At 42.6% G+C, this 15,636-nt stretch overlaps 2 protein-coding genes across 2 annotated transcripts in view; one reads left to right on the top strand and one right to left on the bottom strand.

Moving 5' to 3' along the window:
• SARC_05809 (hypothetical protein) overlaps positions 1 to 588 on the bottom strand; it is a 4,686-nt gene extending 4,098 nt beyond the window's left edge. Inside the window, exon 1 of the mRNA XM_014300323.1 lies at positions 248 to 588. Within this exon, the coding sequence (XP_014155798.1) occupies positions 248 to 535 (288 nt within the window). The 5' untranslated portion in view covers positions 536 to 588. The remainder of the gene's footprint in view (positions 1 to 247) is intronic.
• A 389-nt stretch (positions 589 to 977) lies between these two features.
• SARC_05808 (hypothetical protein) lies at positions 978 to 14,963 on the top strand. The gene is made up of 12 exons (XM_014300322.1): positions 978 to 3,213; positions 4,511 to 4,655; positions 5,116 to 5,207; positions 6,209 to 6,267; positions 6,868 to 7,005; positions 7,940 to 8,039; positions 8,586 to 8,921; positions 9,705 to 9,963; positions 10,435 to 10,764; positions 11,257 to 12,000; positions 12,509 to 12,642; positions 13,622 to 14,963. The coding sequence occupies exons 1-12, from the start codon at positions 1,320 to 1,322 to the stop codon at positions 14,887 to 14,889; spliced, it is 5,499 nt and encodes a 1,832-aa protein (XP_014155797.1). The 5' UTR covers positions 978 to 1,319; the 3' UTR covers positions 14,890 to 14,963.
• Positions 14,964 to 15,636: the final 673 nt, after the last annotated feature.

Below are 15,636 nucleotides of genomic sequence, written 5' to 3'. Positions count from 1 at the left end.
TTATCTTAGTAGTTGTAGTTAGTTAGTTGTAGTTGTTAGTACGTTAGGTTAGTGTACGTAGTGTGTTAGCGTTTAGTGTTAGTGTGTCGCGTGTGTGTGTGTGTGGGTGTGTGTGGGTGTGTGTGTTGCGTATGTGTCAGCATAACTATTATCTTATCACTAGTACTAGTTCTAGATTCACAGCCTTATCTGAACGCCAACATAACTCAATCTCTGTAACATAAAAAAATTCACATATGTGACGTACCTTAGCTGCCAAGAATATACACGCTTTCGCGCACGTCTCAAAATCATGCACAACCATGGATTTCCGATAGTAGTACCTCTGGTACATATTCATAGCGACCGCCATGGCTATCTGTGGTAATTTCAAAAGCTTCCCCGCCAACTGTATATATTCACATCCGTATATGCGCAGATCCATCTCGTCACTCGCACTTAGACCGTCTGCAGCTGAAGGAGTGTGCTTGAGATCCTCCTCTGACAGCGTCACATTATCCAGTGTGAGTTGCACGTAGTGGCGTTTTCCCGTCATACTGACAGCTATGTGTGTATGTGTGTATATGTATGTGTATACACGTATCTACGTTATACCGACACCTACACAAGAGTATATGAATTTACAAGCTCGTTTGCTAGACCTTATGAATACTGTCTTGCCGTATTCCCCGTGATGCTGCGAAAAGGTAAATAAATTGTCGACATCGGTTTATCGCCATCGGTAAATTGAATTAAATGCGACTGTATTGTGAAGCCGTTGAGATGTTCGGTACATTTTAGGAAAGTGATACTACTAACTATAGTCTAATTTTACTGCTAAAAGGGTCGAATATTTTGGCGGGAACGAGTAGTACTTATTTGGCCCCAATTTCTCGTGACGAAATAGGGAAAGAAAACAAGCGTGGTGGACGGAGGACTATTTTGTATATAATATAATATTCATAGCGAGAGAGTGTTTCAATATTTTAGTGTGCTCTTGGCGGTTGATGTTTTATACACAAAACAAAATTGTGACAGCTGTTATAGATATGTAATAGGTATGTATGTATTTAGTTGCTCCGTGTATACACAAACCTATACAAGTATCTAAGCGCATAACTAGTGGCACTGCTGTACCACGCGATATAAGTAGAAGTTAGTGGCCAAGTATCAATTACTAGTGCGGCTACTTCGACGAATAGTTCTTGATTCTGTCGTTTGCGTAGTGGTAGTTATATTGAACTCTAGATACGAAAATAGGCCGCAATATGCTGTGTGGAAAGTTTCTTCGGGGTCTATGCTAGCGTATATCCACCCCAGTATCCAAATTACTCTGAGCCATGCAGCTGCTACCAGGGCCAGCCCGATCGCTGGCTTCCAACATTTCTAGATATTCACTATCGTGTCGTCCACACCACCCAGCAAACAAACTACGATGTACGCTTGCAGCCCAGGATATACGGCAACTTACCAGCAGATTGTCCCATAGTTTTGGGCGAGGAAGTCACCTTAACATCACTTCTAGAATTAAAAATAGAACCGGTGGGAGTGAATGTGCTCGCCACTTCAGCAGTAGTACAGTGACAGGGACTAGTCTGTCACCTGCGTGCAAATGTCGCGGCAACCCGAATGCACGATGTTATACAGCATGGAGTGGGAAGAGTGTGGGCTCTAGGATGGTTAATCGAAGATTAGTGCACACGAAAGTAGCAGGAAGCCAGGTCAAGCAGTCACTGTACTGTTCTATTAGTAACGAGAAAGGTTTTATAAGGGATAGATCATTGGGGAGGAGAACGCTTTCAGTGTGCAATAGCAATGTGGCAGCTGTCGGCCAGAGTCCAGTGGACTTTCGTGTGGCTATAAATGGTGGTAGGGTGTTGAATACGCTACGTACGCACACACAACCACGTATCCAGGCATCTATCTATAACAACATACACACACATACAGGCCTTCGACTTCAAATACACACGACAGCTAACACGCCGATTCGCCCATATTCACAGTCAACTACATCTAAACACACACACAAACACACACACACACACCAGCAGATCCAACCGTTGATCTCAACTTCCATATACACGCTCTCATATCTGGGAATACAGCACTACGTTAATGTACTTAAACAGCCTCTGGCGCGTGGTCCCGTGATAGGGGCTAGATCGTACTACGTGCAAGCCAATACCAGTTCTATTAGTAGTAATGGTAGTTGCGAAGAGTCTTCACTGTGTAAAGACACCTCTGCACCTATTTATAGCACAGATTGCGGCGTAGAGACTATAAGCGGTGAGGTAGAGGTCACTCCGGTGCCTACCGCTGCAAACCCGGCTGCAGAAGGTGTACAGTTGGTGGAAGATAACCAAGTAAACATTCATCAAAGGCAAGTTATCAATACGGGCAAGGAAGGTGTGATTAGCACACAAACATCATTAGCGTACGATGAGGGTAAGACAGTCGCGGGTACTGGTGTGCAAAGTGGAGTTGGATCGCACACGGACACCGGGATACGCAAGGGTGCAGAACCGCACGCAGAGAATGGCGCAGTACAATCCCAGGAGTACGACCACACGGGCCATTCGCACAGCAGAAGCGAAGTGCACAAGGGAAAGGACTGGCAAGCACCCGTAAGCTCTAATAGCAACAGTCAGAGCATACAGACGCCGCATAGTCATAGCAGGACAACAACGTATAAACTCAAGGATGTGACTACCGCCGTGCAGGATATCATCAGACAGTTAGACGCGAGGGTGTATGTACCGGAAAAGGGTGTGTATGGTAGACTCGGTAAGAGTAGAATTGGTACCGGTACGAAAATGACTGTGAATGGGAGGAGAAAAGTTACAAATAGTACGAAAAGTGTGACCGATGCACTGATACGGTGCACGGTAGCGTCTAAGCCTGCGTGGATCAAACATTACCAGGAGCAAGAGAAATACATGATAAAACAGAGCCGTACAGACACACACGTGCAGTCACAGTCACCGCAGGACGGCCAAACACAGACAGGCACACTATCACACACTCAACCGAGGTTGGTTGGTTCTATCGAGGACTTCTGTGCCTTGGCATGGCAGTTAGCGGATAAAACAGTGGCCAAAGGATACACCCTTTCGCACCATGACTATCAGATACTGGGTAGTTTGAGTACCAGATGTGAGCTGGACGACCGCACGCTACAGTGCCTGGACAGCATCGCGCGATTTACACCTGAGGGCTCTGGGCGAATTGAAGGTGAATATATATATATATATATGTGTGTGTGTGTGTATTCTATCACCATATTACTATTGTATTATATCATACTATATCTATATCTATATATATATATATATATGTATGCGCGCGCGCGTGTGTGTATTGTTTACATGTTGTATATCTGTATTTAAGTGTGTATGGATGTATGTATGTGTATACATATGTATATATGTAGATTAATATAATCATATATATGAGTCTGTATATTTTGAATTATATATATTTGTAGTTAATTATTTCTGGTCATATAATTATATGTATATTATATATATATATACTTATACATGAGTATATATTTGAAGTATATGTATTTGTAGTTATATATTTCGTCATATGATTATATGTATATTTTATATATATATACTTGTACATGAGTATATATTTAAATTATATGTATTTGTAGTTATATATTTCTGGTCATATGATTATATGTATATTTTATATATATATCTTCATCTGGGCCTATATGTATGTATATATATATATATATATATATATATGAAAGTGTGTATGCTATATGTCTTAGTTTCTGTGTATTGAAACCACTTTTGCGTTGTGAGCTTGTATGTTTCTGTACTCTGCAAGACCGTACATGGCATATCTAGATTTGAAGTCTTGTGTGTAGTATGAAGCACAAGATTCTGGTGTGCGCCTTGCTTCGGACACTACTGTTATCCTGCGGGTTTTGGCCTATTCGTGCATGGAACGTAATAAATAATATTACACTTCCACTTTAGAAACATATGAAACCATTTACCCTAGCACATATCCCGCAATAATCGGTGAGTGTCAAACCAATGCTTTGTAGGTTGTAAACGGATATGTCCTTGAGGCACGCGGCTACAGCCGTTGATTATGTGTCCACATGCTTTAATCCATTATTACACATACGTATACAATTATACATACGTTCTTGTGCATACATAAATATACCAGATACATGTTTTTGTGAGATATCATAGATATCTTCTTCGCATACATAATTTTGTATTTCTGTTGATTTATAGTTCAGTTGCCACCAATTTTTACGCCTATTATACGTCAATATACGCGTCGTTGTCGTTGTAGTCTCTTCTTCTAGTCGACAGAGGAGTATTCTATGTAAGATTGCGCATGTCTACGTATATGTATTTATATTTATATATATATATATATGTGTGTGTGTGTGTGGTCGTGTAGACGTTTAGACAGCTATGCGTATATCACTGATTGTCCGGTTTTCTTTTCTACCGTATCACTAACAACACCAATCTCTCGATCTCTTATATCCCAGCCTGCAATGACATAGTCTCCCAGCTGGTACAGGACAGCGCGGGTGTGTCTGTTATACTCCAGTTCCTGGACACGTGCAAGGTGGAGCCCAACACTGAGACATTCAACCATATGTTACAGGGCATGGTCAGACCACCGGACTCTGAGTATGTCAGCATGATAGACTGCTTTCATATGTCTATATGCGTATGTGTTTACTCCCGTCTCGAAAAAAACACATGATCTTGTATATGAATACACAGATGAAAGCATTGGAGAACACCATCATGTATACATCACGTGCAAATCCCTGATCCGTCATGTGTACTACTATATATATATATACCCTGCAGGTTATTCTTACCTACATTCATCATCGCTTTCCTGTCCTATGAGACGTTCCGGGTTGTTGTGAAGTCTTCCTCCAATCAATACGGAACATTTTTTATGCTCGCGAGACTATTCTGAGTCTCCATATTTCTCCCATGTAGTTGATGTATATTATATATAAATTCTCTTACCAGGTCAAAGCAAAGGCAAGTCAGCTATTCAGGGAGATGGTAGTACATCCTATAGTGACCAGAGATGTGCTCATTTTATGCTGTATATTTTTTGCAACTCGTATAGATCGGCACAGATTGTACTGGCGCACATGAAGGAGTTGGGTATCCCTCGCAATGAACAGACGTACGTCAAACTAATCGCCGCTTATGGGCAAGGTATGTTGCATATATGTCGGTTTTGGAGTTTTATTGTACATGCACACGAGTTGAGTACTGAGTGTGACGTTGCACGTAAATGCCCAGAGTGTGCATGAGTATATCTATGCAGGCACGAGCTTGCTGCCGCGTATAGCATATTCTAGGAAATATGTCTAGATGCAATTCGCATCAATGCTTTCAGGTCTATATATGAGGCCAATTATACATGCGAGCATCAGAGCTGTTATATTGAGTAATATTATGTATATAGTTGTATATATAGTTTACCTATGTAAATGAGATTCAAACGTAGTATATATCCAATCATTTGTATGGTGACATCAATGCCTCCAAATAGATGAATAGATGACAAGGATATAATTTGAACAAGTGCATGTTTTCGAGATATATTTGCTTACATCTATGTATTATTAGGTAAGTACAACTGTCTGTGTTCAATATTCGATAGAGTTCTTTCTGGTTCATAAATCCAAGTAAGTCGTGCTTATGCTAGTATGATAAGCAGTAATTGTCTTCGCGTATATGTAGTCGGATATATTTTTACAAATGTATCCATACCCCGTTGGGCTGTATATAAGCGTGTTAGTTGATCATACGCACCCGTGGAAGATATGTACTTATCTCAATTATCTACTAATATGTTTATGTAAGCACACGCTTAATATACTATAAATTTGAATACTCCTTCGTGCACCGAAATTAAAGATGTAAATTGCAGCAGGCAAACCCAGCATGTATGTATAGGTATGTGTATGTGTGTGTAAATATATGTATATAGAATTTGATATAGACTTAGCAGTATCTCTTAAGAGAATACTTGGTTAAATACAGATATTTGACCGATTAATATATAAAAATCAGTACTGTATGTAATTGAAACCCACCTTAATGCTCACCAACATATAACTGTATATATAAAAGAATATCATGTATGTCAATGCTTCTCCTGACTCACTCTGCATGCAACCGTGGCATATGTAATACCTCTTCAAATTCAGAGAACAACAGAAAAGGAGCCTTTACTACTCTCCGCGATATGCTCGAGGATGGCATCTTGGTGTGTGTATTTGTACCATTTTTTTGTCTCGGATCTATGTATTGTTTTACCATGCTCGTGCTCTAAATTAAGATTGTATCTTCTGTCAACACTCTTACCATATATCTCATTCTGAGAAAGTTGGACTCCAGTCAGTGTATCTACGCATTGCTTTTTTAGCCGCTAGGAGTCCTAGTAAAGTTGAATGCCTTTTCATCTGCACTACGTGTTTCAGTGTGTCTGTACTTCATGATAAGGGCATGATTCGCATATGTGTACCTATTTGCACCTTATGAATAAAATTGGTGTCTAAACTATCTTGCGCCCTTGCCGCTTGTCCCTTTCTGTATGGTAAGGACTTATTTCTAAAAAATAGTGATAGGACATTTGTGTGCATACAGGTATTTTTGTCTCATTTGGTTGTTTAATGTGAGAATTCCGCAGTATGGTCAGCTAAACTTGTCTCAATAGTCTCCATCGTCGAAATATATTGCCCTGTGTGTATTGTACTTCCACCAAATTCCCACTTGATTATACTTCCAAAAAAGAAACAGTTTGTAGCTCTTTATATTGGCAACTGAAGACTCGGGAATTTATTGTTTTTCTTCGCTCTTGAAATAGCCTGTACATGGGACTTGGAACACACTGCTGTCGTTCTTTCTCAAGCACAAGAATGTCGCGGGCGCGCAGGAGCTAGTGCCAATAATGAGCGCACTGAATATGGAGAACAACACGAAATCACATCGACTGCTGCTTCAGGTATGGGCACTTTAGTGATAGGTACATTCATAGGACTATGCCTTACGAGAGTGGGTAACAAAGCGTCATCGCAGAAATTGCTGCTTCATGTGCGGACACTATTGATATTTACGTTCATAGGTCTATACTCAAAGAAAGGAGTGATCATTGATATATAATTCACAATTAGATACTGTATGTCCTTGTCTGTCAATGTGAAATAGCGCATGGTTCGGTTACAAGTGTGATCAGATTCTTGCTTCTTATTTGCGTGATTCGATATTACAAGTACGTGTTAATAATATCGAGTTTGTATTCGCTCATACTTATATATGGGGCACCCATACGGACCAGGCTAGATTTACTTTGTCGGAATTAATCTGTTTGTTGTCAATAATGTCGCCATAGACATCTAAGGGAGATTGGTAACTGCCTCCTTTTCGGCACATTTTAACTGTTCAGGTAATCATGTCTGAAAACATAAATGTCTATTCGACATTAAAGTGCAACTTCGGAGAATTAGGATTCGCCATGCCCACCTCTTATGGTTCAGGGTTCATGTGGAGAATTCTGAGATGGCAGTCCTACTAGTAGTCGATCCAAACGGACTTGTTGTATCCAGAATTTGCATATACATCATTATATTATTATATACATATAGTACTTTATTTGTGTGTGTAGGATTGTGTCTCTGGGTTTTTTCAACTACCTTAGATAATCCAATATCATCTAACAGGCTGGACGTCTTGATTTGATAGAGTCAAGTACAAAATCTGCTGAGCTGCTTTAGCCAGTGATCAGAAAAATTCGAGTTAGTGCAATCTGTACTGTACATGTGTTTTAAGTCGTGCCTTGCAACAGTCAATCTATCTCATCCTGCATTAAGCATACGCTGATGGTATGTGTGTGATGTCGACTAACCTCATAAATCTGCGATCCACAAAACTCTCATTAGCTGTATATGGAAACGGATCATGTGGATAAGGCAGTCAACATAGCACACCGAATGTTAGCCAAGAAGTTAGAGTTCGCCGACGATTCCTTGCAGAGCTTAGGTGTGTGAGTGAAAGGTCCATTCGAAATAGTGTGCAGTGCTTTATATACTTGGGCGAGTATACCCTTAGCTGAATTTGTTTCTGGCTGATATGTTGCTGTGATGGAACGTGTCTCCGGTTGGTGACCGCACCTAAACATGTTTCCTGTTGATATACAATACTTGAATGTATTTCGATTGACATCTGCAACTAAACGTATTCTCGACTATGGAACTTTGAGGCACTCGTAAGACCGAGTTAAACCCACATCTTCCGGGGACCCAGTGTACTCGGCTTATTTATGTGCACTAGATACTGTGTAGGAATGAATACTACAGACGCATACTTCCACAAATTTAGTGTGTGGTGATTATCATGAATAATTGCACCCACCTACTCTCGCCCTACATTGGGATGATAGTCTCTGCCTCAGTTCCCATATATCTCACAAACTACAGTGTGTTCGAAATATACCACTGATTTCTTCTCAAAAACAAATATTCCTACTATCAAGAGATTTTAACTTTACCTTCCTCAACTTGCCCCAAATCCCTATCTAATCTCCAGTCAATATAGTGTACGAGCAAAACATGATGGAGTCCGGCGCCGCGATCATCCGCCACGCGCGCCAGAGAGGCCTCGATGTCCCGTTATTATATGCCACTGAAACCGGTACGGTGACATCAGCGACGAATACTAGTACAGACGCTCATGCCAGTGCACCTGTGCGTGCTGGGGACCGCCAAATTGCCACCAAACGATTAAATTCTCCGTCGGTGTCCCGTGAGCATCTGAGCGTCAATGTTCGGTACAACAACGAAGTGCTCCTGCGACTCAGCAAAGCTGGCCACACGGAGACCGCCGTGGCTTTCTTCAAGAGGATGCAGAGCATCCCACTTCGAGGTATACTGCCGATGTACTCGGTTTGCATTTGCTGTCCTTTGTAAAGATACAATAGTGCCATGCAAGACATCTCACTTCGAAGTTCACTTACAATGTATTCGGTTTGCAATGTTTGGCATGGGTATAGTTGTGCCGTACAAAGCTACCCACTTTGAAGTCTACTTCAATGCATTCGGTTTCAATGTTTTATATGAGATAGTTGTGCCATACGAGGCGCCCACTTCGAGTTTTACCGTCGATGTATTCTATTTGCAGTCCTTTGCATAGGTTTAAGTGTATCATACGAAGCATCCTACTTCAGGTTATGCTGTTGATGCATCTATATGTATTCCTTTGCACAGATACAACTGGGTTGAGGTTATGTGCTTGTATGAGTTTGCCTGTATTTGATTGTGTATTGGATTGGGTTTTTTGTGAGTGATCTAGAAGTACTTATTTTTTACGTCCCGTTCACTTATTTGATGTGTCGTAAAATATATATGTGTGTGTGTTTTTGTTTAGGCATCTTTCTCGTATCATTCTTTTGGAGTGTGCTTGTTTGACTGGACATGCGGGTTTGTTTACGTGCATATGTTTTTGTGTAGCTTTGCATGGTTTCGTTCAATATTGCATTTGCGCTTTGTTTATAGCTGTGTTTGCAAGTCTATCCGTGTATGGTCATATCGAAGTCATGTACCTGGACATGCGCATGCAAGCACCCGTTTGCATACACATATACACTTACACGTCCATGTGCACTCGTCACGGCTATACTTATATCTATCACTTTATTTTCCTCCGCAGGTACTCTCGCGTCCGGTCGACCCACCAACGAATCGTATCGTATCATGCTGGGCATGCATACCCGCGCTGGAAACATCGACGATGCGATTCAGTTGTGGTTTCAAGAGCTTAGGCACGCCAAGGATATCAAAGCCGACCGCAAGACACACAACACAGTTCTGGCTGCTATGCGCCGTATGACGCCTATGCCCACGGCGGTGCGCTATGTGGAGCGGCTGATAGGGGAGATGCAGAATGAAGTGGGAGTGGACACCACAAGGTAAGACCTGAAGGCTTACGGATGTCTGGATGAATTTTTATGCGTGTGTATATGTATACTGGACTTGAATGTTTATTCTCGAACACTTCATAATTCGTAATCTCGGCGTGAGAGTTGAGTGTGAATCTCATGGTGATATAAGTGTAATTCTGATCATTTGACATTTCAGCGTAATTCCTGGCTGCTGATTTCTCGCATCAATACAATTGAGTACGTACTAGCGCAACTACTTGTACGTATTCAAATGTAAAGGCATACTTATATTATATAGTAATACGCTTGTATATGGGTCTATATATATGCATTGTTGTTTCCGTATCAGTATACACACTCTAAAACGCCATAACCTGTGCGCTGGTGACAAACCATCATACAATCCTAATATAAGCCAGACCATCTTATACGAATTTCACAGCTTTCTCTTATCAAACTTCAACGTGTAGCTCATAAAAATTTCGTTCGCAAATCCAGTTACAACATGCTGTTACACGCCTACTGTGATAATTTCCGACTGAGGAACGCCGTACAGACCCTTCTAGATATGGCTGACAGCCCCAATCCCGAAGTTCGGCCCGATGCATATACCTACCGAATCCTTGGTAGAAACCTGATCATTCGCGGGCGTGTGGTGATGTTGCAGCAGTACTTAGAAGCTACTATAGACCGCAATCTGGGCTTAGACCCGTGGTTGGAAACATTGGCGCAGGCGAGTCTAGTGGGGCATCGTGAGGTTTTCGTGCAAACGTGGGAGAAATGTTTGCAGCATTGCTCGAATGGCGCAATAGACAACAGCGACTTCAGGTAGATTGTTTGCGCTTTAACCCCTATTCCTATTCTCTGTCTTTCTAGTAGTGTGGTTGTATGGAATGGAATGACAATGTGTAGGCAGATGGTTTGAGTGGGAACTCGTGTCTGACTGTACTGAGGTTGTTTGTAGTTCAATTCCGAGGAATAAACTACACTTTGGGGTGAAGAATATGCACTCAAATTTATCCATATGTTCAAACTTGGAGCTCAAAGCAAAGCAATACTACAAGGGGTTGTCCAGTCATGCTATCGGAATGTTTCAAAGGCCGCGATTCTTCGATCAAGCTCCATTTTCAGTGGAGCTCTCGCATATACCTCCTTCACAAACCACACTCTGCGGATTTCGTGAAGTAGGCATACATATGGCCTGGATTAGGCAATTTACGGCATTTAATCAACTGACCGAAAGTAACCATTGTCGGGTTCCTAAACAAATCACTCCTCTTTCGCACCCTTGCTATCTCTCGCATCACATACTTGACACAGGTTACACCAAACTGTGGCGTCTGGTTTGGCCGCCTTCAAGATGTACGATGAGTGTATCGCCGCACTGGAGAGCATACCCAGTGTCCCCCATGCCTTAGTGGCTGATATTGTTAGCCGCTGTTCGTACCACAACGCGCCACAGGATGTGCTGGATCGTATCCGGGTATTTTCCCATCCAACCCCTTTCGAGGTTGACGCACCAGTATCGCAAATACTGTCTCATGCAGAACACCAACAACCACCACACACCCACACGGAAGGAGATACTCTGCCTGCTAGTCAAGACAAGTACGCGAACAAAGATGCTGATATCGTACAGACTGCTACCGAAGCGCCTCGCTCGCACTCTGAAATAGCTACTACCGCACAGTCATTGGAAACTCTCTCGACGGGTAATGTGCAGCGGTTGCTAGTGCATGCGATGCAGATAGCTGACCGACACACACTCAGGCGTGTGTTGTTTGCGATGCCGCAAATCCCATTGCTGCAAGCTAAGCGACAGGCACTGTATGAGCAACTTCTGAAGGGTTTGCGTGTGGTCAATGACTGTGACGGGGCGCTAGAGGTGCTCAGACAGCTGTCGTTGCATAAGGACAAGCCGATTAACGGTGTGCATATCAAGCTAGTACTGGCTATTGTGGCACGGACTGGCCGGGACGAGATGGTGAATAGAGTGTTCCCGAAGATGCATACCAAGACGCAAAAGCGGCACTTGTATCCGGACTTGTACACCAGTGTGATAAGGTGGGTTGATGTATGCAGTCGTATGGTTACATCAGACATGTAGTAGATGTCTTGTATCCAGACTTGTACACCAGTGTGATAAGGTGGGCTGATGTATGTAGTCGTATGGTTACATCAGACATGTAGTAGTTGTATCAAAGGTGGCTGAAATTTTGTCTACTCGCATACTTACACACACCCATGTGCGCTGATTGTCAAAAGAGAAGTCGAAGTGTGTACATTGCATTATATTACATCACTTGAATACTAGTTTTAACAAGAAAAGTTGAAGTCTGTGCATCACATTAGATTACTTAAATACGCTTAGGTACAAGTTTTGAAAAAATAGCCGAAGTGTGTCCGTTATATCACTTGCATACTCACATGTACATAAGTTTTGAAACTAGTTCGAGTGTATATTTGATTTCTATTTTCATTTTGTACAGATAAGCATAGGCATTGTACCACCTGTGTACCTCTTCACTTGGTCCAACTCACACTTTCCACCCATTTCCGTGCTTTCCAACAGTTCGCTCAAGAACATCAAGGACATCCCTAGCGTACTCTTGGTGTTGAAACAGATGCAGCTTGCCGAGATAGCAGTGAGCCCTGTGGCCTTGACCTATCTGCGCCACATGGTCAAATCCACAGGTGTTGATAACGGTACGTGTAAGCCTGTAGGCATGTGTGCGTGTGTGGTGTACATTTTTTTTCTATATTCGAACATGTCTCGAAGATATACCTGTGTCCATAGCTGTCTGTGTTTGCTATATGATTCTTCTCGCTGTTGAGACAGATACAGCTCACCGAGACAACAGTGAGCTCTGTGGGTGGCTTATCCTATATGCGTCACATGTGTGTCTGAGCGTATGTCGAATGCAAGGCGATCCTTTTGTTGGGTGACATCTCAAACATTTCTTGTGTCTGTTTGACGCATGGTGTGGAGATGACTGCAATTCGCCTGAATTGCTGTGACGTCTGTCGCCTTGAACTCTTTGTCAAAAAATGGCCAGATCAACCATGCCAAATGGGAATAGCAGTGGACATACGTATATTGTGTGATCTAGCGTGGAATTCTGTATTGACAATCCAGGGGGGTTGTTCTTTTTTTTTGCGTCTGCGAACGCTTTAGTACTAATGGTGATGACATGATTCTGCGTCATATATTAAACCGGTAAACCCGTGCCTCGATATTATGCCTAAATTTGTAATGTGTATGTATCTACAATGTTCATAAATGTAGAGTAGAGTCCTTTGGCTCTCCTGTATCTGTACGACATGTTCGTACACCCGGGTGCAATGGTTGTAGGTTAAAGTTATGTGTGCGAGAGCGGTGTAAGTAATCCATATTCGTAGGTTGCGGTTAGCTCAGCTGTTTTGACTGATTGGCGTAGCATGATAAATACATTCGTTTATCAACTGCATGAGAAGGTCGTTGTGTGTATTGGCAGTCTGGTTATTTTCTAAATTTTTTTTCTAGCAAAATTACGTATGTTCTTGTCATTGTCTAACGTGCAATGCTGAGCAAAGTCACGAATTCTGTTTGCTTCTCCTGAAACAAACCTGTTTTAAAGCCCTGTCGTTCTTTCACACTGTATTCTAATCTGCCACGAATCGTCCCTCGGTTCATATTCCACCGCAGTCTCCAATCTGTCTCTGAGCGAGGTGACACAAATTCTCAGCAACAAATACGGCCGAGTGATTGCGCACAATGGCCGTATTCCTTATCAAGCACGACACGCGATCACTCCCTTGTTGCCGCCAGCAACGACTGTCCCCTCTACTGTGAAATCAGAGTCTGGAACTAAAGGGGATATGGGCGCCCCTGCAAGGGATGAATCGTTAAGTAAGACTTATTCGTGTAGCAAGAAGCCAAACTCCGAAAACGCCAGTGCAACGGATACGAAGACGGTAGTCTATGCGTCATCCGATAGAAATTCAGGGAACTCGGCGGATACCGACTTTAACGTATCGCCTACTGTACACGCTACAGGCAGCAAGTTCCAAGAACCCACGCCATCACCGCACAAGGAACGATCAACAACACAAGAAAACAAGGAAAGCGAGAATTCGGAAGCAGCAACAGCTAGTCGAATTGCTAAATCTGATCGGGTAAACATTGAGCATAACGGTACAAAGCAAGACGGTACCGATACCCACAGTGGTAGAAACACAACCGAAGGGGGGCGTAACAAAAAGCAGAAATTACGAAGTAGGATTAGAGGTGGGATTGAAGTTCTTAGGAGACGTTCACAGAGACAACAAACCCCTCCGAGAGGGTTCAGGGTACAGGGCAAGCGTGCTGGTGAGCTACTGAACTCGCCCAGCTCTTCCTCAACGTGCACACACACACACGTGTCACCGACACCGATCGCGGACAGCGTACATACCATATCAGATAGTGAAAACAATTTATGCAGTATTCTTGAGCCTGAGTCGCATAGACCCATTTGTAACGGCCCCGCTGTGCAATACCCAGAGCCAACGGATAGAAGTCAACAAGTGCTGTTGGCTCTGGTAGACTCGCTCACTAAAGAAGTGAACACGCTAAAGTCTAAAATCGTGGGGCTGGACAACACTTTAGTGCATATTAAGCACGTCTTAGAAGAAATGAACATACCAACTAACACTGCCAGCTCCTTGGAGGATGCTACGAGTGCCCCCCCACATTCCAGTACAAACCCGTATATGCTCTCGCATGCGAGTACACGGCACAATACGCTGAATGGCATACCACCTCAAACCCAAAGTCATATACATTCAGACACAAAGATAGCGACACAGGCCGAAAAGCAGGCAGACGCAGATGCATGCGTGGATGATGAAAGGTGGAAAAGGTTTCCTTCACCACGACAGGCCCGAAGCGGTCACGCAGGCCTAAATACCGCCAAAGAACGCGAAATTCTTTGAAATGATTAGCATGCGAGTCAAGCATGGAATTTAGAAGTCATCATGACATTAACCACGACTAAAGATAAATTAAGTAACTTATGTTCACTTGTCTCGACACTATTGGGGCCATGCGATCAGTTCAATGTCTAGCGTGCATACCACATTTGCTTTAAATATGTCCGAACTGCTTTTAAGTTGACGTGAAATTGGTATGTACTTGCCCTATTTCGCCTTTCGGCACTACTAAGTTGCAATATGATCTGGTAGTACAGCAGAGTGAGTGGTAAAGACGAGCTTACTGCTAGCAATATTGGTTATATGTACACAGAATACAAGTCAAATGCATTCTGATGATTTAAGCGACACCTCACACCTCGAATACATTTGAGAAGCTGTTACTATCAGCAGCTATACCGTTTTAAAATAATCCCCTAGCCCTCTAATCCCTGAGAACCCAAGCCTAGCTCACGAACTTAGAATTAGCTATAGTACCTGACGATGACAGATGTAATGAATGTAAGAGCATTAGCATCGCGAATCGAGAGCCATATGTCGAAGCTCCAATATTTACTCCTAAGCCACCACTTCTTCACTGGCAAAAAAATTGACTCAAAGGTGAAATTTGATTTCTTTACAAAATTTGATTTCTTGCTTCACGGTTCAACCATGAGAACGCAAACAGATCTTTGATTCCTGGGTATTGTAAGGATCCTGTCCAGCGACGTAGATTCGATCGTTTGCGACAACAAGTGTCTTGGTTAGTTC

Source organism: Sphaeroforma arctica (genome assembly GCF_001186125.1).
Source record: "Sphaeroforma arctica JP610 unplaced genomic scaffold supercont1.386, whole genome shotgun sequence".
Classification (NCBI taxonomy): domain Eukaryota; class Ichthyosporea; order Ichthyophonida; genus Sphaeroforma; species Sphaeroforma arctica.
This window is presented reverse-complemented; position numbering and strand designations above follow the sequence as displayed.